Source organism: Nelumbo nucifera, chromosome 5, assembly GCF_055504915.1.
Source record: "Nelumbo nucifera cultivar China Antique chromosome 5, China Antique-T2T, whole genome shotgun sequence".
In the NCBI taxonomy this organism is placed as follows: Eukaryota; Viridiplantae; Streptophyta; class Magnoliopsida; order Proteales; family Nelumbonaceae; genus Nelumbo; species Nelumbo nucifera.
Genome location: NC_142653.1, coordinates 80,685,056 through 80,712,951, shown reverse-complemented (window position 1 = coordinate 80,712,951; position 27,896 = coordinate 80,685,056). Strand labels below are relative to the sequence as shown.

At 38.6% G+C, this 27,896-nt stretch overlaps 1 protein-coding gene across 3 annotated transcripts; it reads left to right on the top strand.

Annotated features, from left to right (window-relative positions):
- On the top strand, positions 1-26,872 carry LOC104593839 (squamosa promoter-binding-like protein 3). Of its 3 annotated transcripts, XM_010253864.3 has the most exons (8): positions 1-168; positions 1,190-2,534; positions 2,795-3,291; positions 3,379-3,562; positions 3,814-3,950; positions 23,902-24,165; positions 25,223-25,607; positions 26,501-26,872. In XM_010253864.3, the coding sequence occupies exons 3-7, from the start codon at positions 2,847-2,849 to the stop codon at positions 25,558-25,560; spliced, it is 1,368 nt and encodes a 455-aa protein (XP_010252166.1). In that variant the 5' UTR covers positions 1-168; positions 1,190-2,534; positions 2,795-2,846; the 3' UTR covers positions 25,561-25,607; positions 26,501-26,872. The 3 variants fall into 3 exon arrangements, with proteins under 3 accessions (XP_010252166.1, XP_010252164.1, XP_010252163.1); XM_010253862.3 differs by having other exon boundaries at positions 2,795-3,562; positions 26,512-26,872; XM_010253861.3 differs by having other exon boundaries at positions 2,795-3,562.
- The last annotated feature ends 1,024 nt before the right edge of the window (positions 26,873-27,896 follow it).

Below are 27,896 nucleotides of genomic sequence, written 5' to 3'. Positions count from 1 at the left end.
GGGGGAGAGCGGGAGAGGGCAAAAACTGCAATTGTTTGTCTGAGTGGTGTGTAAGAGTGTTTGGATCCACTGGTGGGGAGTTCGTCCACCTGTCTTGTGTTCCAGAGCTTTGCAGCTTCTTAAATGGCAGACTCCGCACATGTTCACCATCAGCACCTTTTACTCCCCGTAAGTTCAGTTCAACCTCTCTCTCGCTAATTAGCCCTAATAAAGAGATCAACTATCAACCTCGAGAAATTCTCAACTCAGTAATAAAAAATAAGTCTGTTTCTCTGTTTTTTGGATTTTTCTCCCAAGTTCAGTGTTCAAGTACTTGTATTGATGGACATGGGTACTTGCAAAGTTGCAATGTCTGAAACTCAATTTTTCTTTTTAAATAAAACTTGTTTTTCGATTCCTTAGAGAGGAACCCTAGATGGATTATTTAGAAAACAAAAGAAAAAAATCGTTAGAAATGTTGCTGAAAACGGTAAAAAATTTCTACGTTTTCGCTCAGTAGTTTGACATAAATTCACCGCCAAAATTTCTGAAATCATGAAAAAGAAAAATAAAAAAAAAAGAAAGAAGAAAGAGCTGAAGCCCTAGATAGAAGGTGGGGTCTGCCCACAGAAGAAAGCAATAGAAGGCTTCGTATTTGTTAAGGGAAATTAAATTCTCTTTAATTTATGTTGTAACTCCCTAGCTTTAAAGATTTTCCTCTGATATTTCCGTAGAGGAAATTCTGACCTTGATGAAAAATCCAAAATTTTCCAGTTTGAAGTACGGACATCACGGAGAAGAAAAAGCTTCTGCCTTACGATACTTCCAAAATGTATTGAGGAAATAAAAAGAAAACGGGAAATGCTTTTTTCTCTATTGAAGTATTAACCAAACAACCCATTAAAACATTTAAAAAGAAAAGGCAAAAAGGCGTCAAATACGATCAATAAAAAAATTGGTTTGTTTGTTTTAATCTCTTTTTTAAAAAGCTTCAGAGCAGATTCATAGATGGAAAAGAAAAAAAAATTCTGCATTTTCTGAGTTGGTCAATGCGAGTTTGACCCGTTTTTGTTATGCACCCAAAAGGGCCAAAACAAGTATGCCGTGTTTAAACAGCTTTTTTCGTTGAACTCAGATGGTCAATTCGACGTTCTTTTTCGTTAATCTATACATGTCTTTGCAAGTAACGATGCCTTTGTTATTTGATTAGGTGGAGCAAGCACGTTGAGCGTTAGTTGGATCCCTGTCTTCATTGTTGCAGGAGAGACTGTGTGACTATGATGATGATGATTGATCAGGGATTAGAACTAAGATACAAATATTGCAATGCAGAAAAAAAGTATCGTTTCCTTCTGTATTTTCTGAGTTGGGTTTGATGAGCGGTTAATTGGAAGCTTTTCATCTACCATAAATTCCACGATTTTGTTTTTCTAAGAGATTTGTGCCGCCTAAGGCGAATGTCTGGTGTTCTGGGTCTGAGTGAGATAAAATCAAGGAAGTGGATTTCTGGTTTCTATTTTGAGTTTTCGGGGGAAATGGATGATTAATTAGAGGCCGAAGATGGACAACAGATGGTAAAAAAGGTTGTTTTCTTCCAATAATTTTGGCAAAAGAATAATTGGGGAAAGTAATTTCCAAAGGATATAAAGGCGGCAGTTTTAGTCTAACATAACGCAGTAAAAGTTTTGACAGAAAAAAGCTCAGTTGGGTCCAGACATAAATAATTGGGAAAGTAATTGCAAAAGGATATAAAGGGGACTTTTGGATGGTTGATGAGAAGGAAAGAGAGGAGAATTAAACTGGTTTGGTGTAGTGGGTAACGGTAACTTTTTTCGGAGACTAGTTGGATATGGTGAAATAATGGAGGCGTAATCTTTTGTAATCTCTCTGAAACCGAGAAGGGAGCAGGTTGGCTGGCATTCAGGGGGTGGGTGAGTCTTGCTGAACAGAACAGTTCTTAGATAAAAGAGTAAGGGCATTTCTTTTATTGGAAGAGCTTGAATATTGCCGATGGTCTGAGGCTTAGAGTACTGAGAAGCTGAGATTTGTAGTATGGGGAGAGAGAGAGGGTGAGGGGGTCAGGAGGAAGGTTCATCTTCATTGGTGGAAGATGCAAAGCATTGAAGATAGCAAAGGTATTACTAATTCCATCAGCTCATGTAATGGCGCTGGCTCTGTAAGGGCTGCTTCCTCTATACACATTCTCTGTATCTACTACATTGAACCCTTGACGTTACATGTTTAGCCAATTGAAGTAGGGGATTTAATCTCGAGGGATCAATAAAGGTTAACCGTGCTCAAAGTGCTGGAGTGCTGGTGCTAGAGAAGCTGTTGTCTCTCCCTCCGCCATTTGACCTTCTCGTTAGATGGGTAGAGTTGGGTTTTAAGGGGTATTGGTGGCACTTGTCTGTGATCAGAGAGGAAAGGAGCTGACCCTGGTTCATTTCAAAGGAAAGGTTTGCTATACGCTAGTCTATGCTGTTGATCTGCTACTGCTGAGTAGAGAGAGAGGAAGCCGAGAAAAGACTAGCCAGTGCTATTATATGATTTTGGAGGTATGCTTGAATTTATCTTTGATGTAATATCAACAATAATTAAAAAAAGTAAAGAGGGTATGATTGTTTCTTATCTTTCCAAAAATTCACTTACCTATCTGATTTGTATATAATGGATTCCTTCCTGCTCTGCATGATTTGTACTTATGATAACTTTCCTTTTTTTCTCAAAAAAAATGATAGTTTCCTTCTATATATTCTTTCACATTGGCTTGCTAACAGCTCTCTCCCTTGATGACATATTTGTTTAATTCCTACAGGATCTGATCCTGTCCAACGTAGTTGGGTGAGTTGTGAGTTATTGCATGTTTTATGAGTCAAACAGTTTGTGAAACCTTTCCTATGAGGACTTCTGTCATGGAGTGGAATCCAAAGACTCCCTCACAGTGGGACTGGGATAACCTAGTAATGTTCAATGGAAAAGCAAGTGACATTCCCAAGCAGGTGCAACCGACAGATTGGGGGATTGAAGGGGATGGAGGAATTGATAATGGATCTGTCTATTCATCTGCGGGAGGTGGTTGTTCTGGCTCTGATTTGGGACATGGCTCCTCATCCAAGAGTTCGATCTCTGCATCTGTTGACTCATCATTGAAGGGGGGAATAAAAATATCCAATTTTAATTTTGAGGCTGCTGAAGATTTTCCTAAGGATTTTAGCAAGAAAAAAGAATTTCCCAGATTAGAAGATACTGGAACTTCTCCAACATTGGGGGCTTCAGTTGGCTCGAGTGAACCAGTGATTGGTTTAAAGCTTGGTAAGCGCACTTACTTTGAAGACATTTGTGCCGGGAGCACAATTAAGAACTCATTTTCTGTCATTCCAACATCATCTTCTACCACAGCAAAGAGATCCAGGGCATCTTATCAGAGCACTCAGACCCCACAGTGCCAAGTAGAAGGTTGTAACCTCGACCTTACATCAGCTAAAGATTACCATCGCAGGCATAGAGTTTGTGAAAGCCATTCCAAATCCCCAAAGGTAATTGTAGCAGGCCTGGAACGCCGGTTTTGCCAACAATGTAGCAGGTATGCATCATATAATATTTCTGAGTAACTGGAATGACTCCTAATTAGAAGATTGATCTTCTATTGTTATTATTTTTGACCACTGTGGTTTAACTTTGCATATGCTGGCAATGACGTAAGACATTTTTACATGTTGTCATCTAGTCATCTACTGTAGTTGTAAAGTTTTGCTCTAAGTGAATGCCAAATTTTAGCTTCTCAGAATGCTAGAAGACATTGTCGTGACAACCACCTGCTTGATCATGTTAAAGGTTCCATGATTTGTCTGAGTTTGATGAGAAAAAGCGTAGCTGTCGTAGGCGTCTCTCTGATCACAATGCACGTCGCCGCAAGTCACAACCTGAGGCAATCCAATTCAATTCTGCAAGACTGTCTTCATCATTTTATGGTACTATTTTTAGCTCTGACTTCTTGAACCACTTTCTTGTAGATGTAAATTTTTAATGGATGTTCACATAACGTGCTCACATTGTTTTAGATGAAAAAATGTGAGCCTGTTACTTATGAACATTAGATATATATTGAAATTTTGTGTTCTGCGTTGCAATAAAAATCAATTCTTGATTGAGATAAATGGTGAAAATGCTTCAAAAAATTATGTTATGGCTTATACCTAATACAATTACAATGTTTTTGTTATGTTCCAATGGATGTATATACTAAACATGCCAGCTTTTGGACCACCAAACTTAGTCCTGATAAGTGTTTCCATACTCAGTTTTTCTTTTCTTTTATGGATTAGTTGTTTCTATTCCTGTTTTGGTTTTGTTTTATCGGAAATTCTGTGTCTCAACTGTTTGAGAACAGAAGGAAGTTCCTTTATAATTTTGAATGTGGAATTAGCATAAAAGGAAGTTCTCTATTTACCTTTAGTTCCTTGGAATTAGCATAAAAGGAAGTTCTCTATTTACCTTTAGTTCCTTGGAATTAGCATAAAAGGAAGTTCTCTATTTGTGCAAGAAATGGGTTGATAAACATGAGAATACGGTTTTAAGTTTGAGAGCAGCCACTTTGTGCAAGAAATGCGAAAGTTTATGCTCTGTTTGTTTGCAGTGTAAATCTTAACCAGATGCAAATTTATTCCTAGGTTAGATTTGCATAAAATTGTTATCATCATGATTTACACTCTTATTATGATTCTCAAAATCTGCACTTTTTGCTAAAAAATTTTGTATCCCATACACTGATTCAACATTTGCACCACCTACCTACCTTAATCCCTCTCATATAAAGCAGGGGCTCCATCGTTTTACTTCCTGTTTTACTCCTCTCAAACAAAAACCCATCTCCCCTTCACTTTCTTTCATGTATATAGTGGGGAGAACATCATTGTACTCCCTGTTTTACTCCTCACAAACAAATGAAACAAGCTCAAACCCAGAACAAAAGTAAACAGGAAATTACACTCAGCCCATTGGATTTCCATGCATTTACACCAGTACGAATTTCATTTTCACTGCAAAGGAAGAGTGCAGATACAAATTGTTCAGTGCAAAACCCTGTATAAGGTATTTCCAAACCTTGTATGTGCAGTGCACATATTTGTATTTCCACTCTTCCAAAACTGAGCCTTAGGTCCATATATGGTCCACCCCTCTCAAGATCCCAGTAGCTGGGACCAACATTAGGTATTGGTCTTTTTTCCTTTGGTAATGGGTGAACAACTTTGGGCTATGGTTATGTATTTTCTAGCTGCCTTGTTGAATTACAAACTGGTTTCAACACTAACAAGCTAGCAAGTATGATTGAAAGGGGCTTTGTAATAGTAGTTTGTGCCAATGTTGCTGTATAAAACTTAGTTCTCTCTCTCTCTTTCTCTCTCTCTCTCTCTGTGAAGAATAAATAAAAAAGGATTTCATTAAAATAAAAAGATAGTACAATCTGAACAGACACCCCAAAAAAACTACTCTACACAGCACCGATCACATTACATCTTTGAAGCTTTAGAATGTCCCAAAAACTGTCTCCCAAGGCTACTCAATTGACATAAACAAAATCCAGAGGGACCAAGATCCAATCTACTGATCCGTTCCTCTCATTTCAAATGATCCAGCTCACTACAAATGTAATGCAGCTCCAAACGATTCATACCTTCCTAAATACCCTGGCTCCGTATGGGCAGCCCACCTGACAACCCTTCAGCCTTTAAATCCAGTCATTCTTCACTGTTCACTCCCCAGATTTCTTCCTTCATGCCCACATCAAAATTTTCCAATTTTGTTTCCTGCAGCCAACACTATCCCTGGTCAGTGTTTTCTAATCAAGTTCTTCACCACTGCCCTGCTGTTCTCTCCCTTGGTCCCCTCATATGCCAACTTAATAACTTCATTCTTGCCCCTACCTTCCTCTTCACCCCCTCTTCATCCCAATCCCTATCCTTCTCAATCCTCTCCTTTTTTCTATTCTTTTCCATTCGTCTCTTCTTTTCAAACTGTTCAAATCAGCCCTCACAAAACCTTCCCCTCCACAGAAGAATAAACCCAACAATTTCCCCACTGCCACCTCCCTTTCCACTAGTTTATTAATAACCACTTCTCCATTTTTAATAATTTCAGTTCTGTCTTGGTCTTCAATCCCTCTTGCATCTTAATCCTCTCTGCTCCCTCTCTCTTCCTCCTCCCTCCCCCCCTTTCCCCCCTCACTCCAGCTTCACCACTCGCTAAACCCACAAATCTCCATTTCCTATTATAAACCCTCCTCTGAGGACCACTCCCTTCAACCTTGAACAGTTCCTTTCTCTTCCCACTTCCTCCCCTCTCTTCTTCTATTATCTTCTTATTTCCTTTCGTTCTTTCCTCCCTATGCTCATCCAAGGTGGCCAATGAATTAGAGTTAGATGGACTTACCTCATCAATGAGCAAACCGACAGCAGACGTTTCCTCTGGAGCATCCCCCCTTTCCCCCCTCACTCCAGCTTCACCACTCGCTAAACCCACAAATCTCCATTTCCTATTATAAACCCTCCTCTGAGGACCACTCCCTTCAACCTTGAACAGTTCCTTTCTCTTCCCACTTCCTCCCCTCTCTTCTTCTATTATCTTCTTATTTTCTTTCGTTCTTTCCTCCCTATGCTCATCCAAGGTGGCCAATGAATTAGAGTTAGATGGACTTACCTCATCAATGAGCAAACCAACAGCAGACGTTTCCTCTGGAGCATCCCCTCTCTCTTCTTCCCCTATTCCTTATTCTTTCTCCTCTATTGTAATCTGTAAGGGATTAAGACTGTTGACAACCTCTTGCTGAATTGGTTGATGCCTACCTTGTGCTAAAGCACTCTCTCCCAATCAGATCTCTTGCTTTGTTAAGCCACTGCAAATCACTGTCATTACAAACCTTAGGGCCCTTGTCGTCATCCTCTGCTTCTTTCTATTGTAACGGGCGATCACTCTTAAGCTCCCCAACCAATCTCCCATCATGCAATGCCTTCAAAACTTTCTTACCATTCTTGAATGTTGTCACCACCCAAACCCAGTCTCTTTTTGGCTTCTAGCTTTCTTTCTCCTAGCCATTGCTTGTTTTTTTTGTCGAGTTTCTCGAAAAACCCAACAGCTTTGCCTTTTTCCAATTATGCCCCTCCCTCTTAACACCCCTAGCCCCTTTAACCTGTTTTTATCTCTTAAGTTTGACCTTCCAATTTTAGTGTGGGCCCTACCTGAATGCTTCAACTCTTTAATATTCTCTATCAGCTGTCTTATTTCTCTTCCCCAGCCTTTTCACACGCCCCTTGCTCTTCCCTCTCCTTCTTTCCATCCTCCACGTGTCCTCCCTTTTTTACTTCTCCACCCCTAACCTCCCCTGAACTTCCAGTTCTTCCCTTTGCCCCTTCCACCCCATCTTCATCTCCTTCTTGTGATCGTTTCTTCGCCTCTCCCTTCTATGCTTTGTTCTCCATGATTTTTTTTTTTGATCAATAACAGGAATTTATTAAATTAATAAAAATTAGTTACAACACTCCAGAGAGAGATAAAAAAGCTTAACTCTCTCCAAGAGAACAACAAAAAACAAAAATGCTTACAATACAGCCCAAAACATTTGGTCCCTTCCCACTCCCTGCTTTGCCAAAGCATCTGCAAATGCATTTGCTGTTCTCTTCATCCACTGGAATTGGATTCCCATCCCCCCTAGTTAGCCTTTAATTTCCCTCCTCTCATTAGCAATTTTCCGAAGCCCACTTTCCTTCTGTAACCAGCTTAACACCAACTCTGAGTCCCCTTCAATGACTAACTTGTGTATATTCAGTTCCTTAGCCTTTCTTATACCCTCCAGACTCCAGTACAGCATATACCTCAACTTTAAGAGTCCCCAATCCCAATGGGACCTGAATACATTGCAAGAACCTTTCCATCCTCATCTCTGAAGACACCTCCTACCCCTTCAACGACTAACTTTTGTTCTCCATGCATTTATGCACAAACCCTTCTGCCTTTCAATCCGAGTCAGCCTCCTTATCCATTACTGAACTTAGAAATGTTCCTTCCTCCCCTTCTATCATTAATCTTATCTCACAAATCTTCCCTAGCAAATTGCAGCTCTATTCTGCTTGGGATAACTGAAATGTCTTGCCATCAAATTTCAAGTATTTCCCAAAAAAGGTCTCCAATCGCTTCAAACATGAGGATGCTCCAAGCATGAAGTGGAATTCCGATTACATTGGTCCAAACCACCCTCCTCCCTCTGCTCAACCAAGGTTCAAAGTATCATACACGCCTAGTGTATCGGAAAGGCAATTTTAAGAGACGTCTTAGGATACACCTTGGATATGCATGTGTATCGGAGAAAAATTAAGATACACATAAAAACATCATAAATACTTTAATAAATCATAAAACATGCATTGGCACAACTTCTAAGATAAAATATAATTAATAATTATTTATTATTTAAATAATTAATATCTATTTTTTATTCTAAAAATACAAAAAATAAAAAATAAATAAACATTGTACAATATATTCAAAAAATAATTATTACTATGTGGATATGATCGATCATATCCATAGATCATCCATAGATCTACAATATATTCAATCCTTATGATTAGATCATCAAACTATAATTAACTATTATTTATTTTTTAATTATGAGATATAAAAAATAAAAAAGAAATATTGAAGAAGAAATTTCAGTTTCTTTATGGATGTGAAAGATCATTCATAGATCTACAACATACATAGTCTTTATGGGCAAATTACAAGAAAATATAAATAATTAAAATTTATTATTTAATTCCAAAAATTACAAAAAAATAAAAACATATTGTACAAGAAATTTCAATTATGGATATGATAGATCATCCATAGATCTAAAACATATTAAGTCTTTATAGGCAGATAAAAACACATTTTTCATTTTTTTGTTATTTTATTTTTTCCCTAAATTTATTCATAACATTTCCATAGATGATAGATCTACTCATAACACCAAAAAAAGGATCATCATAGATTTGAACATTTTCAAGAATTCAATCAAAAAAAGAAAAGAAATCATAAGAAATTATGAAAAAACTTACATGTTTTTGAAAAATCTTCAAAAACCTTGATTCACACTTGTTTCTTGCGTTTTTTTTCAGATATAACACTCTAGGAATGAGGTTTGGAGTTTTAAAGTCGTTTGGGGGTGAGAAGGCTTATCGTTCTTTGTTTGTATCTTTTTCGTAGCTCATCAACCAATGCGCTTAATACGCTCTTGATACACCATTGATACGCCATCGATACGGGTACTATATGATGGAAAAAAGACGATACCACCTATTTCCCACCATATCCCGTATCAAACCTTCAAAGATATGATATGATATGCCTTGTATATGGTGTATTATGTTAAAATTTTAAACCTTGCGCTCAATGCACTAGGTGTCGAAAACCACCATCCCAATTGGAGGTCCACCTCCCTAGCCATTGATGCCTTTGATTTTAAGATCCTTTCCGCTATTTCTCTATTGTAGAACATAAACAAAAATAGCCCTCCATTCAACTCTTTGACTCCCCCCAAAACATTCTCCTTTCCCTGTTCAAGGTGTGCCCAAGCCTCAATATTCTTCATGTCCAAATCCAGACACACAAACCTCCCTACTAGACTTGCATTTAGCACTTTCATCCTCTCTTCCCAACCTTCTTTACATTGACTTGAATCAACAGAAACTTTGCCATCTTCCTCGTGTTGTTTCTATGTTTGATGCAGGGGATGCATTTTCACCATCTTCACCATGGATGAATTCCACTTCATACAATAGATTCATTTTGCAAGCAAGAAGGGCATATTCTAAGGAGGAAGATTTCTTTTGCTCCAACCTCTCTCTCTCTCTCTCTTGTTTGGGCTTTGCTTGTGCCAACGTTGTACAAAGCTTACTTCTTGAAAAAAGGGAAGGGCATACAAGAGAAGACATACGAGCATTACATCCAATAGGAACAGCCCAAAAAACACAAAAGTTGTCTGGTTGTTGTCGTCAGTCGCCAGTCACCACCTGTAGAAGGAGATGACACTGCTGCTATCACTAGCCATCGATGTGGAAGGGAAGAAACCTTCCAAATTCTTTCAATCCAGGTTTGAACAAAAAACAAGGATGAGGGAGGTTGTCGAATGAAAACATTAGGGATTTAGGGTTAGCCGGTTAAGAAAAAAGTATGTATATTATTATATTTTTAATCAAGGTTCTAAATATCGATACAGGCTGATATGCCGGTATCAGTGTTTTTTTGTGTTTTATTTATTTTTTTTTTCAAAACCGGTTCAAAGGGGTCGTTTTAAGTCCCAGCTACCCTCTGAACCATGGCCTGACCCGTGGGGGTGTATTGGGAAGGCCCCGATATGAGCCGATACGTAACGATATTTTCAACCTTGTTTTTAATAATATGTAATATATTATTAATATTTTTGTTTTATAAAATATTGTTGGGTTGGGCTGGGCGTTTTTGTGAAATCCCAAGCCTGGCTTGAAATTAAGTAGACCTTAGATAATAGGGCCTGAGCCCGGTCCCATAGGCCTGATAATATGTCCAAGCCTGACTGCGGTTGGGCCAGGCCATCGGGCTACCCGGCCCATGAACAGGTCTAGCAGCAAGGAGGCTGCCAACAATTTCGCTTGTGGTCACTATACCAATGAATGTATCTCCTTTTTCATTATTGCCCTTGTGTTTTTTCAGTTAATAAAATATGGATTGTAATATTGAAATCGCACTATTATTAAAATATGGTAGTGTTAGTCCATTTTTCAAACATTGATCTCAATTGCAGCACTAGGCCAGTGAGCCAACTGATTGGTGTCTCTAGCTGACAATGAAGGTTGCCAAAAATAGTTGGGGTTGGTGCTTAGGTCCCGAGCCCACGGGCCTAAAACTTTGTCCAAGACTGATAAAGAACGGGTTGGGCCAGGCCATCTAGGCAGCCAATTAGGCTACCTGAACCATGAATAGGTCTTATGAAACCTCAATAAAATGACACTTGTGTACATCTATTTATATATCCACAACCAAAATAGATAGTAGAAGGAAAACAAGACAACCACCCAGCTCAACAAGCAAAGAAACCACCTACTTGGGCTCTTTTTTTATCAGTAGCAAAGAGAGAAATTCATTCATTAAAGATTAAAAGAGTTACAACAAGAGATCGTGGATACAAAAGAAAAAAGAGGCACTATAGTCTCAAGTCAACATCCTTTTTACATTTGAGCCCAAAACATTTGTTGTTTATTAACCCTTGCTTAGCCAAATCATCAACCAAACGATTTGCAGGCCTAAACCCATCTGATTTGTATTTGCATGTCTTTTGAGTACCATTTAAATCGTCTTAACTTATTCCTGAAGTACCACACGACATTCTTCCTTCATTAACTATTCAACTACCACTTTTGAATCCCCTTCAGTAAACAACCTTTCAACTCCCATTTTTTTTGCTTTTTGCACCCTGAACACTACTGCCAAAAGTTCTGCCCTTACTGAATCTCCTTCTACTGGACCTGAATTGCACTTATGGTACCATTCTCGTCCCTTAACACTCCTCCTGTTCCAAAAGGCCCAGATTACCCAAGCTACAACCATCAAAGTTCATCTTTACCCACGTTGGTGCGGAGGTATCCAATCCTCAATAATTTTTGTTTATGGAGGACCTTGATATTGCTCCCCAATTTCTAAAAGAACCTTCCACAGTGAACTCCAAGAATAGTACCAAAGTCTTCATCCATTGTTCTACTCTTGTGATGGTTTCAGTTAGAGCCTCCTTACCTTGCTTCTTTCTTTCTCATAAAAATTTCTTGCATTTTTTTCTTCCTATAGTATCCAAATAACTGCTGCTCTTTTGCATTTCAACATGATTATGCCCCTCCTTGTTGTGCATCTTATTATGGACGAGTCAAACAGCTTGTCCAAACTAACAGGGGGGTTCCACCTACACCTAAATAAGAGTAGAATGACATTTGCAAATGCAGTAAATGAATGGATAGGAGATTAAGAGGTGGAAGGCAGTCTCGCCATTCAATCTGCACATGATATACCAGGTAGGGGACAAAAGTCATTATGGTCTTTTTTCTCTGCAGCAAATTGCAAGTATTGATGCTCCAATGGAATACTTCCCAACAAAAGGCACTGATTTTTCGGGGAATAGGAGAACACCAAACTTCCTTCATAGGAAATGATGGAAAGGAAGAAAGGGCCACTAGGTAATTAAAAAAGGACTTTCAAGAAAAACTACCAGCAAGATTAAGAGACCACACACAACCCATCCGCAAGAGTCATTAAATACTTTAGAACGCATTTTTTAAATCCAAATAATATTTAAATAGTTTATAACCCAAATAAGTGGGTTGGCTAGTCTGCTAGCTAATCATCAAAACTAAAAACAGGTGTCCTGTATGGGAGTTCCCTCTCTTTAAGTGGGAGGGACAGGTGTCCACCTAGGGGGAGGGGGTAGTTGCATAATTACCCCACCCTATTTAAGCTCCTTGAAGCTAGAGTCTCCCCCTCTTTGGAGAAAATTGTGTCTCAAGAGATTCTTAAGAAAAGCCAAGATAAAGAGAGAAGAAAAGAGAAGTTCCCAAGGGAAGACAGGGAAGGAAAAGGACTTTCCTTTTAAGAAGTACTCTGTTGTTCTTTTCTTTTATTCTATGTATTCATTTCTCTAAGTCAGAATCAAAAAGGTGCTCTCTAATTTTATTCTATGTATTCATTTCTCTACTTTCAGAATCTCTAATATTCCTCCTTAGTCCCAAGTTCCAAGCAATGTTTTAAAATGCGGGGCGTGACGTGAGATGTTCTACTACCTAGAGGCATGAGGCATAGTTCAGAACGTAAGAGGCATAAATCTCCTTAAGAGGAAGGAGCGGGGAGGAGGAAGAGGAAGGATAATCTTATTTTTCTTTATTTTTAATAAAAATCTTTTATATTAAGAAGTGGGTAGAACCCCCGGCCCTCTTTCTTTTATCTTTTTTCTTCTCTTTCTTTCTTTCTTTTTCTTTCACCCTCCCTTTCTTTTTTCTTCTTTTTTTTTTGTATTTTATATGAGGTGTGCATGGGGCATATGCTTCTAGCATGCCTTATGAAAAAGGCATATGAGGCATACGCCTCAGAGGTATCAACACCTCTGGCATATGCCTTAAGGTATTTTGGGGGCACCATGCCTTCAGGCATATGCCTCCCATGCCTTTTAAAACACTAGTTCCAGGTCAACCTAAAGGATGAGTTTAAAGAGTGAATAAAACCAAACATAGGTCTCCTTGAGTTTGAATATAGTGTAGGAAGCAAGTTTTTCAAGGGAGACTCCCCAAGCCAAATGTCTTCCTAAAATTTAACCTTATTACCAGAGGACAAGTCATACCTTATATGATTAAGAAAAGGACACCATGTATTGTTTTCCGAGCAGTGTGAGTAGCTCTATGCAACAAACCAGCATTCCAACCATTCTCTAATAGCCCATGAATGCTAGTTATAACGATATTTGAAGCTTTTCATTCTCCAAGGAAACCTCCACAGCCACTTACCCAAAAGAGAGATTCTTCTTTCTCACATTACCTATTCCCAAACCACCCTCCTTCCTTCTCACCTTTTCCCATCTAACCACCTACCTGGGCATTACTCCTACAACACATGATCCCTTGTTTCCATCTCCATGTGCACTTCCCTTCCTTTACCCAATAACCTTTCCTTCATTATTTACAAGCAACCAAACCACCAACCTGTTATTTATTTATTTTTTTGATAAATGATTGGTATTTTATTAAGCATAGAAGAGGTGTACAATCAGCCTAAGAGGAGGTACGACATGTTACCTCCCCTTAGAGCTGAGCATTGAGAAAAAAACACGGTCTAGCCTGAAATTACAATTATAAGGTAGCCCAAAACAGATCACCCCTTGATATCCCTTGTTTATCCAATGAATTAGTCATAGCATTTGACGTTCTACTGATCCACTGAAAACTAACTACCATATTCCTTGTCAGCCAATTAACTTGTTGAAGATTGATCAGTTTTATGATGTTTTTTATGAGTAGATGTTTTATGTTATTTGTTAGATAGGAGGTGGAGACCACAGTAGTTATGTGAGTCCAAATTTTATTATGTTTTTGTGTCTTATATATGCTGTTTTATGTCTTGCCACCCTATAAGGGCATAGTTGTCTTTGTACAGGTCTATTATTTTTAGTATAAATAATAAGTGAAGGGGGCGGCCAGATTATTGCTCTCCTTTCTTTTCAACTTATCTTCTTCTCCTTCTCTCCTACTTCTTTCTTCAAGAAACTCCTTAATTCAGCAAGCTTTCTACTTGGTGTCAAAGCGGCGGCTAGGGTTTCTAGAAGCATTCTCATGCAGCCCTAGATCAGCCGACTGCATGAAGTAATAAAGGGTTGATCGATCTGCTGTAGATTGCTAGCAGATGAAGAGTGTGGTTTGGTTTCTAGATTTTTCTTAGCCTCCTGGAGTGATCGATTCACTCCTCTCTGTTGGGAGGCGTGGGGAGGAGAGAGATTTCTCTCCAACTAGGGTTTTCTTCTTCTGGAAGGGTTTGTTTTTGTGTGTATGATATTAAATTGTTTTTGGAAGGTTTCCAATCTATTTTTTCCTACTGTTAAACTATTTGAAGTAAGATGGAGAGTTGGAATATCGAGATGAAATCTATCAGTACTGTGGGACTGGGTGTTGGAGGTAGTAGTGATATTTTTGGGTTTAGGATCATTTCTACAGTAAAACTTAATGGTACAAATTATTTGGAGTGGGCACAATTAGCTAAGATGGCTATTGATGCCCGTGGAAAATTAGGGTATCTCACTAGGGAGGAGAAGAAACCTGATGCAGACTCTTCCCAGTGGGTGCAAGAGAATTACATGTCCTGGCTGTGTAATTCTATGTTACCTCATATTGCAAAAAATTTCCAATGGGCTAATACTGCTAAGGAAATTTGGGATGGAGTGATTGAAACCTATTCTCAGAAACAAAATGAAGCCAGAGCCTATCAGTTAAGGAATCAGGTGATAAGTATGAAATAGGGAGAAAAACCTCTTGCTGTGTATTTCTCCATGTTGAAAACCCTATGGCAGGAAATAGATCACTTAGAAATTGTGGTATGGCAAAGTGTAAATGATGCAGCAACCTATCACAGACTGGTAGAGAGGAATAGGGTTTTTGAGTTCTTGGCAGGGTTGAACCCTAAATTCGACATTGCTAAGCAACATATTCTTTCTAGGGAGGGTGTGACACTCTCTCAAGCCTATGCCCTTGTCTCTAGAGAGGAGAGTAGGAGGAATGTAATGCTGAGACAGCCTGGGATTGACTAGTCGGCTATGGTTGGTACAACAAAACCTAAGCCGAATGGAGACAGGGGGAATAGTGAGACTAGAAGGGAAGATAAGAAGGACTTGGTGTGTGATTATTGCAAGAAGCCTAAGCATACCAGGGATACTTGCTGGAAGCTACATCCAAATCTTATGCCTGCCCGGATAAGGAACAAAAAGGGAAATGCAAATGTAGCCACTACAGGAGACTCTTCGGTCCCTCTTTCCCAAACTGATTGGGAATCCATTGCAATAGCAGTAGTGAAGACAGAATTGGAGAGGTTTGGACAACTTATGAGTAAGAAATTTTCACCTAGCATTAGCCTTCCAGATGGACAACAGAATGCAGGAGCCAACTACACCTCTTCCTTTGCACATGCAGGTAGTTTATATGCAACTGCAAATCTTGCATCCACTTCAGGTAAGGAGGGACCTCCCTGGATTATAGACTCAGGAGCATCTGAGCACATGACTAATGCCCCTACCCTTTTCAGTTCCTATCAGTTGTGTTCTGGTAGAGGCAAAGTCTCTATAGCCACATATTCCCATTGCTGGGAAAGGGACAATTAGAGTGACCAATAATGATATAACTCTGTCTTCTGTTTTACATGTCCCTAGACTTCATACCAACCTACTGTCTGTTAGTTCTTTGACAAAGAATTTGAATTGTTCCGTGACTTTTCTTCCTGGTAATTGTGTTTTGCAAGATCTGGAGCCAAAGAAGATGATTGGGAGTGGTCGTGAGGTGAATGGAGTCTACCTTCTAGATGAGATTCTGAGAGATCAGGGCCATCATGTTAGCAATAGCAGTAGTAGTGGGTCAGAGTCAGTGAACCAGATTATGCTCTGGCACAATTGCTTGGGACACCTTTCTTTTAGTTCTTTGAAATGTCTTTTCCCAAAGTTGTTTGAGTCTGTTCAGTTATCTACTTTGGAGTGTGAGAGTTGTCAGTTAGGAAAGCATTGTAGACAGCCTTTTAAAACAAGTAATAAAAGTACTTTTGCTTTTAATATTGTTCACACTGATGTATGGGGGCCATATCATATCCCTTCCATGGGAGGATTTCGTTACTTTATCTTGTTTGTGGATGATTATACACAATGTTCTTGGATATATTTGATAAGATCACGTGATGAGGTTCCTAACTTGGTACGATAGTTCCACCAAATAGTTCTCACACAATTTGGAGTGGGAACTAAGATTTTTAGATCAGATAATGCTAGAGAGTACTTTGAGAAGGACTTGACCACGTATCTTCTAGAACATGGGGTAATTCATTAGAGCAGTTGTGTATATACACCACAATAGAATAGAGTTTCTGAGAGAAAAAACAAACACATTGTGGAGGTTGCAAGGAGTCTTATGGTGTGTGCTTTAGTTCCTATGTAGTTCTAGGGAGATGCAGTTCTTACAGCCGTGCATTTGATTAACCGTGTTCTTTCACGGACTTTGGGGTTTAAAGTGCCATTTAGTCTGCTTTTTCCAAATGGGGAGATATTTCATATACCTCTGAGGGTTTTTGGGTGTGTTTCCTTGTTCACATTCTTGGCTCTCATCGCAAGAAATTGGATCCTAAGGCCAAGAAATTTGTTTTTCTTGGGTATGCTTAGAACCAAAAGGGGTATTGCTGTTATGACCTAGTGTCGAAGAGTAGAATTTGTCACAATGGATCTTACTTTCTTTGAATCCACCTTTTTCTCGAGTGGTTCTCCTTAGGGGAGAGTTTTGGGGAGGAGCACTCACAATTTGTTCCTCTTCCTGTTTCTTTGGTGCCTTCATCAGTTCAACCAGCACCTTCATCAGTTCAGCCAACACCTGCACCTCTAGTTTCATTATCTGAGCCACTACAGGCAGCTTACAGAAATATCAGCGCCGGCAAATGATGGTTGACTCCACACATCCTCAACCCACACCACTCTCTATCAGTCCTTCTGAAACTCCAGATTTGGCAGATATAGTTCCAGGTATTCCTCTTGAGCCTGAGCCTGTTATGTTTTCTGATGATAATGCTCCTGTCCCTAACACTATTGTTGCAGTTGATCCCACTGACCTTGATCTTCCCATTGCACTTCGTAAGGGGAAGAGAAAGTGTACAGCCCATTGCATTTCACACCATCTTTCCTACAGTGTCTTATCACCCTCCTACCATGCTTTTCTTTTTTCCCTGGATTCTGTGTCTATACCTAGGAATGTTACTGAGGCTCTCTCCAAACCTAAGTGGAAAACAACCATTCAATATGAGATGGATGCTTTGGTTAAAAACCAAACTTGGGAAATAGTTGATCTCCCCTCAGACAAGGAAACAGTCGGATGTAGATGGGTATTCACAGTGAAGTATAGGCTGATGGCAAGATAGAGAGATACAAGGCAATGTTGGTAGCAAAAGGGTATACTCAAACCTATGGTGTTGATTATCTGGAAGCCTTTGCTCCAGTAGCTAAGATGAGTTTAGTTCGTATCCTTTTATCTCTACTAGCCATATTCATGGCCTTTGTTCTAGCTTGATGTAAAAAATGTCTTCCTCAATGGTGATTTACAGAATGAGGTATATATGGACATTCCAGCAGGCTTTTATGAGAATGTTGGTAAGGGAAAGGTGTGCAGGCTCGGAAAATCTCTGTTTGGACTGAAACAGACACCTAGGGCTTGGTTTGACAGGTTCAGAGGGGCACTCATCCGTTTTGGATACACACAGACACAGTCTGATCACACTCTCTTTGTGAAGATGAGAGATGCTCTGATGTCAATTCTGATTGTGTATGTGGATGATATAGTGGTGACAGGAAATGATCTAGAGGAGATTGATGATCTCAAAAAATCATTGCAGCAAGAATTTGAGATCAAAGATCTTGGTGAGCAAATACTTCTTAGGGATTGAAGTTGCAAGATCTAAGCATGGGATCTTCATTTCATAGAGGAAGTATGTACTTGACCTATTACGGGAGACTGGGAAGTTGGGGACCAAACTAGTAGACACTCCTATTGATCCAAATCACAAAATTAATGGTGTTGATGGTGAGTTGGTAAAGGATGCAGGGAGATATCAAAGAATGGTGGGTTGATTGCCCTTTATAAGAGAAAGGGCAACAACCGAAAAAGTCTGTTTGCCTTATGTCTCTTCAGAGTTGTAGCTGGCCGATGTTCTCACTAAAGGGGTGGCAAAGAACAAGCTTGAACATGATCTATGCAAGTTGGGAATGTGTGACATTTACTCCCAACTTGAGGGGGAGTGTTGAAGATTAATCAATTTTATGATATTTTTTATGAGTAGATGTTTTATGTTAGTTGTTAGATAGGAGGTAGGGACCACAGTAGTTATGTGAGTCCAAATTTTATTATGTTTTTGTGTCTTATATATGCTGTTTTATGTCTTGCTGCCCTATAAGGGCATAGTTGTCTTTGTACTGCTCTATTATTTTTAGTATAAATAATAAGTGAAAGGGGCGGCCAGATTATTGCTCTCATTTCTTTTCAACTTCTCTTCTTCTCCTTCTTTCTTCAATAAACTCCTTAATTCAGCAAGCTTTCTACTTAACTTTCTTGAAAAGATCTTTGTAACCCCAAAACTGTTTTTGGATTTGACAGCCCACTACCACCTTGGAGTCCCCCTCAACTATCATGTTCTCAACTCCAAGTTGGTTAGCAACCTGTATACCTTGTACTGCTGCTAATATCTCAGCCCTTGTAGAGTCTCCAACTCCCATTAGCCCTGAGAACAAAGATAGGATGTTGCTGTCTTTATCTCTTAGGATCCCTCCTATACTCGAGGGCGCTGGATTACCTTGTTTGCTTCCATCAAAGTTCAGTTTAAGCACTCTTTCTGGAGGGGGTTTCCATTCTGCTTGTTGTCTATTCTTTGTGGAAGCTGTGGATGCCGCCACTACTGTCCAATTTCTCCTTAAATCATCATAAGAAAAATTCACGAACAGGTCTGAAATTTCAACTAGAAGGTTGCCTTTGTCAATATACACTCCTTTACTTCAGCAAGGCTTCTCTCCTTTTGTTGAAAAATTCTAGCTTTCATCTTCTCCCAAATTGTCCACAAGCGCTGCTCTGATACACTTCCGCATTAAATTCCCTCTCTTTGTCAGTTGCCCAAAGGAAAACGGTTCAAAAAGCATATTTACTTCAGAGGGCAAGTTCCACCTACACCGAAATGAAGTTAAAACCCAATTCCAAATACTAGCAGCAAAAGAGCAAGATACCAACAAATGGTGAAAGTGCTCACTCTTCACTTCACACAAAATGAATTAGTTTGGGGACAAACACATATAATGTTTCTTCTTTTGCAAGTTTTCCAAAGTATTGATCTTACCATAAAAGGCTTCGCAACAGAACACAGCTATTTTGTTTTTCTTTTGGTGGGGAATTAAGAGAGTTTATCTCTCCTCGTCCTGTTGTACCTATTCTTATTTTTTAATGAGCTATTCTGTTATTGATAAAAAACAACACAGCTATTTTAGGAGGAATTGGCCTTGACCAGATTTCTTTAATAGGGAAAACCTGAGAGGAGGGAATGGAAGAGGGATTTAAAGAAAGAAGCACTGTTACAATCCATTTGTCCCATGTTGGTAGCATGGGATGCTAATGTGAGATATCCCACATTGGTAGTATGGGATACCGTTGTGTTATATATATGTGCTTGGGTTCCCTCCCTCTTACAGCTAGCCTTTAGGGATGAGTTCTCCTAAGGCACGTATCAGGCACAAGTAAAGGAGCCACTTAGGGTTAGTGTCCAAATCCTTTTATCAGGTCTAGAAGGGTCCAAACACACAGACTTTGGAAGAAGCAAGAGCTCCGAAACACAAATGGACTCATCATCCCTTAGGCCTCTACGGGACCATTTCTTTGTGCACTTACCTTAACCTCTAGCCTTGGACCCATTATCATTTCTCTTGGCACCTCTATGTTGATGCTTGTGCCAACTTCTCGACTCATTCATCACATCTAGTAGCTTACTAGCTTTTTGCTTGTACATGTCAAGGTCTTAGATATCATTCCCCAGTTCATTCCAAGAGTGTATATCTGTAATAGGGTGATGCAGTAGGGCTGGGACAAACCAACACAAGACAGAAAGAGAGGAAGAGAGAGTACAAAGGGTAGAGAAAGAGAAAAGAGAGAGAAATCCCAAGGAATCACTCCAAGGGGTCCTAGACAGAAAGAGAGGAAGAGAGAGTACAAAGGGTAGAGAAAGAGAAAAGAGAGAGAAATCCCAAGGAATCACTCCAAGGGGTCCTAGAATCACTCTAGGGTTTGTAGGAATCACTCCATACAGCAAGAGAGCTCTTAAGAAATCTTCATTCATTCATTAGCTTCAAAAAGAAGAGAATACATCTATTTATAGAGTGACTTGTGTGGCCTAGAACACTGTTCACCGTAATTACAAAAAGTGCCACTCTTTGTCTTGTGCATCAAGAAACATAATAACTTTCTATCTACTAATGCAAATAAACTGAAAATTGAAAGACAAGCACTACTAAGCTATAGGAACAAGATTCTATAGCCCAAGTCCACATTGGGATGGTCAAATGACGAAAATACCCCTGACCAGATCAGTCCAAGTCCCAAGAGTCTTCTCTATGCCACATTAGAACCTGTTTGTTGGCCTTTTTTACAAGAATAGGCCTTATAATGCATGGACCGATCCCCATCACAGGGAAGCCCTTTTGCCTTACTAGACTTGCTTTAGGATTTGCTCCAATTGCACAGGTGTTACCAGACTTTTCCATTAGAAGGCCCTTTCTTGCTCTTTCTTTCTCCTGTTTGGAGAATTCTCCAAAGTCCCAAAACATATACACAAGAAAATGAAAAAGAATGATCGTATTTTTTTTCAAAAGTTTTTCAAACTATCACCCTTTGAAGAGTTTGCCTCTACTAAATTCCTAAATCCTGATTGTATCCTAATCTTGACTCAACTACTCAAAGGATATAGCGGGTCCAAAGACTAACACATGCATTGTGTTGAAATCCTTGTGGGTCCTCCCCTCCTTAATCCTCATCTTAGAATAATTCCATCCGAATCCATCCTAGCCCCCAGACGCAGCACCTTCAAAAGACATGCACCTGGTGTGCACCTAGGCATGCACCTGGTATGCCTTGCACTTCAGTCCAGGCGTGCACCCTTTGAAAATCATGGGCCAGGCTTAGCACCTATAGTAAGGGGCACAGCCCAGGCCTGGGCCCAGTTCAGCACCCTGGTCCTGAAATGTAATCCTGAGATTTTGGGCCTACAAATTTAAATACATTGTATTTAGTATCATCATCATCTAAGCCTCACATATATAACATAAATAAAACAGATGTTATGTAGGCTAGAAATGATCAGCCTTATGGCTATGGGTAGTAGAACTGGTTACTGCACCTCTGGGTGGGTCATTGGTTTTTGACAGTTTTTATTGTTACACTGGATGAATCACTGGTTAAACCATTCTAAATATGACCCATCCAACTTTCCATTTTGATGTCTGGGTTGGTTTTCAAAACATTGGTGCAAAATCCCTTGGGATATTAGTATAGTTTACCCAATATCTTTGACTTTATGTCATTTATCAAAAAAAAATAAAAAATCTTTGACTTCAGCTTCAATGATACTGAATTGAACATGATTTCAGCTACAATTTTTTCTATAATTAGATGCTGTTTGTTTGTTAAGGAACTAGTTTTCACCAAAGTTTCAATGGAGTTTCATGATAAGCTCACAAGATAACCAAGAAATTTTAGAGTCCACCTGAAAATGTTAGGTTCTGAAAAATACAACTTATTGACTATAGACCTAATTTGAAGGAACTAGGAGTAGCTCCACTAGGATGTAAAATTAAGGAAAGTAGACTAAGATGCTTTGAGCATGTGCAGAGAAGACCATCTACAGCCAGTAAGTACTCTGTGACAAATTAAAGGGGCTAGAAGAGCTAGGGTCAGACCAAAAGAGGCATGGGTTGATGTAGTGAGAAATGATTTAAAGGGCCCATAGTTCAAAAATGTATATGGCATTGAATACACTGGAATGGTGGAACAAGTTTCATGTAGCTGTGACCCCATATTAGCTGGTATAAGGCTTAAATGATGATAATGATGAGTTGACTATAGACCTAAATGCAAAGCAGTAGATATGATGGTTGATCCTCTCTGCCTTTCAAATATACATTATAGATGACGGTTCAATCTGCACCGACATCTTTATTTTATTGTACTTATTATTTCATTCAAGCCTATGGTTTGGGTATATATAGGATAACTGACATAACCTTTTGCATAGATGTCAATGTTTTGTTGCAATTAGTCATTTCCTTGCCATCTCTATTTTGTTTATTAATTTGCAACTTTCCATATTAAATCAATGATTGATGCATAGTTTCAGTACAATTCTCCAAGTTTGTAACTAGTCTTCAGAAAACTGGACCGGACCGGTTGAACTGTGATCTGGGTCTCTGGCTGGTTTGTTCATACACTGAAAACCGGAATTCATATAAAACCAGTCAAAACCAGCTGACCAGCCAGTTTAACCAGAGAGCTGATCCTGGTTTCGTGAAATCGCTTGGTCACTAAATAACTGAAATTTCAAAATGCTTATGGCAAGATTTGAACGCATGACCACTTGTTTATGTGTTGCTCAATTACCATTTATCCATCTCTTCATTTGTGTTAATTAATGACCCTTTATTGTGTATCAACGTTTTCGAATCGCCGTTGACCCGGACGACCGTTCGGCCTGCAAACCGTCCAGTCAACCGGTTCCGTTTTACCCAAAACTCGGAATCTGGTCAAAAACCGTTGAAAAAGTCAACAAACCATTGACCCGGGTGGTCAAATCGTCGACCCGTTCAACAGTTTTTTGACCTTTTTTAATTTTGCTGTCAGAATGGGCCGTCCGTTCGAACCGGACGGTCAAACCGTTGATCCGGAAACCGGTGGCCAGAAAGGTTCCGTTTCCAGGTCGTTTTTTAAAATGTTGTTGTGTATATTACTTTAATACAAGTATTTTAAAGAAAATGCCTGGTTATTTTCTTTAAAAACTAAGGAAATTTGCCATCTATCCACCACATTCAAGTACAATACAACTTGTAAAATATATTATGTATAGTATTTATGTGACCCACCTACATATACATATATGCCACATCGTCATGGTTCGACCTCTGGTTTGACCCCAGTTGAACCTCTGACCCATGAACCTCTCCTTTCTCTTGTTCTATGCCTGGTCCTGATCTATGAACATTGTTTGTAACTTATGTTTGGGCTTGTTATCATCTCATTTCATTTGTTGTCAGACAACTGGTTGGTATAATATACAATATTTTTGGACATGTAAGAATGTTATCATCTTCTACGTATTCTCTAAGATGTCAACATTTTTATTGCTATCATTTATTTTTGTTTGTTTTTCATGTTGTAACTTCTGGTTGGGCATGAATGTTTCCATTTTGCTTGATACTTACAAATTGACAACTCAAGAATTAATTTTTGGACTTTCTTACATAAAAAAAGAAATAAAATAAAAGTAAAGTAAAACAAAGAGAAGCAATACTGCTCCTTTTTTCCAATTTATGCATGTTAATTGATCTGCTTGTGCCAACCTTCACAGATGAAAGGCAACAGATGAGCCTTATGTTAAACAGGATCCCAATCATTCACATGAGACCTGCTGTAAGTCCAACTTGGGAAAGCGCATCTGACTTTAAGTTTACACAAACAAAGGGATCTCCGATGAGACCGGCCAAAGCAGGAAGCATTGATGGCCAATTACATTTGCCCAGCAATGAGGTGCCAAATGCCATTTCTACACTTAGCCATGAACCTCAAAGGCTCTTGTCATTGAAGGGCACCACTGCCGAGGTCCTCAACCAAGGTATCATTTGTTTCTTCTTCAGAAAAACTCTATCCTATGATGATTCATACTATTTAATGTATGTTATTAATTTTGATGCACCATTACACATGCTACAAGGCTACAACTGATAGCAAGTTGTGGTCTGTTGACTTGGTTTTGTATATGGTGCCTATGAAATACTTTATATTCTTTATTTTTTTGAGATTATAATAAATAAAATAGACATTATTAAACTGATTTGTTTGTTTTGTGGGTTTATATTTTATTATTTTCTTATTTGTTAGCGTTCAATCAACAAACATGATTGTTGTGTGCTGTCTTGAACCCTAAAAGACTTTGAAACTTGAACCAACAAGGAAGAACTTATTTTTTTTTCCAATCAACACATTTTTCTTCCTCTTCTCTTTTCTTTGTATTTTCTGAATTTTATTTTTGTTTCGTCTTTTTCTTCTCATGAATATGTTGATTTTCTAGATTTTAATATGAAGTTTATACTTTTTTATAAGGATTAAATTACTAGTGAAAGATGGTTGCTGGTTGACTAGGTGACAAGCCCCCGCCCCCCTTGTTTCCAAGCCTCACCTTATGGATATGCCCAATTAGAGCTGTCCAACAAGCAAGGGACTCTCTGGGTGGGAGACCTGCTCAATCCTCCAATTCATAAAAGCCCTTTACGCTAACTTCAATTATTTTGTCAAACAAAAGAGACTGTTGAAGATTTAATATTTTAATCCAAAAAGATGGGCATATTCTGGCATGTGGCAAGTGTTTTTGGGATCAAATTTGCTCCATTAATAAAGAATAGTAATAAGAACTTGTGGGACCGTTTTGGATCCCAAACCAATTTGCCATGTGGAAGCTTCCTTTTTTTTGATAAAGAAAAAAAAGAAAATTCATTAAAAAGAAAAAGAAAATACAACATAGATAGGTGTTGAGAGAACACCATCATTCAGCATTTGTTAAATGGCCCAACTAGAAGATATTCTGTTTAGTAAGATCTTGCAAGTTGTTTTTTCATATTTTCTCTTAGTTAAGGTTTTCATGTTATTGGTATGATTTGACTACCTTTTTTCAGGTATGGAAGCATCTGGGGTCACTTCTAACTTGGACACAACACCAGATCTCCGGCGTGCTCTCTCTCTTCTGTCAACTAGTTCTTGGGGTTCAAGTGACCCTGAACCCAATTCACTCAACCAGATAATACATACAAACCGTACAAAGATGACTCAGCCAGTGGTGCATTTGGTGCCTCAAGGCCTACCTCCATCAGAATACTGGCAGGCTGAACAACAAGCCGGACCCCGGATGCATTCATTAACTGTACGTAGTAATGGCAGTAACCAATTTCAAGAGTTCCAGTTGTTCAAAGCACCATATGAGTCTGGCTTCTTTTATTCCAATCAGATGAACTGATCAGAGGATCCATAAGCATTATTCCCCAGGAGTGGCTGCATCCACAGGTCAGTCATTTTTCTTTTTTGTCTTGTTGTTCTTTTTTCCCTGTATTTTAGTGATGTTATGTCATGCAAAGATATCAAAGTCTACCAACTACCCTTTGATACACATCCCAATAACACTGCTTCAATCATGGTTTGAAATGTCCATAAATTTCCTAATATTTGCACGACATTTCCATTTCCATTGGTACCTACACGAATTTTTTCTGGAATCGACATTGTCCCTAGTGAATAACACTATTGGCACTATGTGGAATACAAGAGATAGTATTATAAGTTGGTGACAATATTGGAGATATGTGGAGTAGCAATGTTATTTGCCAGCCTGATGGACATGATTACCACTTTGAGACAGCTCGATATTCTTTTCAAACACGAAGTCAAATATTAGTTTTTGTTGTGTAAAAATTTATTTGGTTGATCTATAGGACCTAGGATCACTTGATACAGAAAACTTGCAAAAAGAGCTCTAAATAAATCTTCATTAGCTTCAAAAGGAAGAGAATACAAGAGATTTGCGTGGCTCAGAATACTGTTCATCATAATTACAAAAATGCCACTGCATATTATTTACATCGAGAAGCTCCATAACTTTGCACCCACTATGCAGTTAAACTGAAAATTAAAAGATAAACCCTACTAAACAAGTAGAACAGGATATCATGGGTTAGGGCCACTTGGGACTAGTCAAAATGACAAAAATGCCCCTACTGTGCAAAAAATACAGAAAAAATATATTTTCGAAAATTCCAATTTTAGATCTTCCGATCTCTCCTTGAACACCACCCTTTCCATCATGAAAAACATACTGGTTGATTTGAAATTCTTTTTTCTTTAAGGAATTCAATTCAGTTTTAGTGTGAGAAGGGAAGTCCTCACTTAACAATTTGTGCCAGTCATAATGCAGGTACAAGTTCTGCATTTTGAATTTGGAAAACCTGTTTCATTAGGTTATACCCTCCAAAATCTCTGTTGCAACTTCAACGATGCCGGCATGCGAACTCCAATCTCAAGTTTTATGGGCATTTCCAGAAGCCTGAAATTTTATGCTGAGCGGCTCACCCTCGCATACAGCCCTCTAAGATGGGAATAACATTGCTCCTTTTTTTTCTCTTGTTCATATGGTACTTATAAAAACTTATTGTCAACTTTTGGTTAAATTTCCTGGTTTTCCTTTCTGAAAATTTCCAGACACCAATTATCATATGGTGCTTTGTTTGTTAAATATCTGGCTGAACACAATATTTATAAACTTTATCGTTGCCTTATGATATGTTTAATTATCTAGTATAATGCCGAACTGTTTATTTTTCTGATATAATGTTTACTCTTCTTGCCAAGAGAAAATTCCATACATTTGCACGCACTTAAGCTATGAATGTTGTGACGGTAGAAATATAGAATGCTATAGCTTACCCTTGTATCCAACAAGCCTTCAAAACGAAATCCATTTACCAAGCCGCCATATTCTTGAACTTAAATCCATTCTTTTTGAATCATCTGGTCACGTGGGAAGACCTTAGTTTTTTTTTTTTTTTTGAAAGATAAAATATTGATATTAGCTAGGAAGTAAGTCAATATAATTCAATACATCTGGTATCCCATCAGGATGATCATCAAAAAGAACGATATCCTGCGGAGAATGTTTTGCTTTTTTAGCAACACTGCAGGAATATCGTATTTTCGTTTTATATAGCGAAAAAAAAAAACAGAAAGAAAGTGAGAAAGTTGTTGCGTGGTCTTCAGCAAAAGCCATAGGCAAGACGAAGGAAGATAAGATAGATTTGATCCTGTAACTTATAGTCTCTTAATCACCTTGAATGGCTCATTTTGAATTCATTACGTTCTTGCTTCCTGCTGTAGTAATGTTTGTTACATCCTTTCTGTCGGAATAGCAATGACCATATCACGATCACTAATCAGTATCATAGTGCAACTTCGGTAAAAATTTTTATGCAATAATTTTTTGAGTTTATTACATTCTTGCACTAATCACTAGATTCACTATAATGTGCAACTTCGGCAAAGATGAGAATTGAGAATATTGAAATACGTTCTAACTGGAGGGTCCAGCAGATGCTCTCTCTCTCTCTCTCTGCCACCACAACGTAACCAAACCAGACAGCGACAAGGTTCCAGTAGACTGTATTTGGTTGCAATGCAAATAAATTTGCACTGATGCAAAATAATGGCCGTGCAAATTCTGACCTATTTTTGTTTTAAATTTTAGCTTATTTTGTTTGATTGTAATACAAATGAAGTAAATTATGACATGAATCAGAATAAAGTAAA

What these genes read in the sequence shown, in the direction of transcription:
- LOC104593839 (XM_010253862.3), top strand. Translation starts at nt 2,847, where the DNA reads ATGAGTCAAACAGTTTGTGAAACCTTTCCTATGAGGACTTCTGTCATG. An exon ending in ACTGTCTTCATCATTTTATG is followed by an intron (nt 3,951 to 23,901) that starts GTACTATTTTTA and finishes CAACCTTCACAG; the next exon opens with ATGAAAGGCAACAGATGAGC. An exon ending in TGCCGAGGTCCTCAACCAAG is followed by an intron (nt 24,166 to 25,222) that starts GTATCATTTGTT and finishes ACCTTTTTTCAG; the next exon opens with GTATGGAAGCATCTGGGGTC.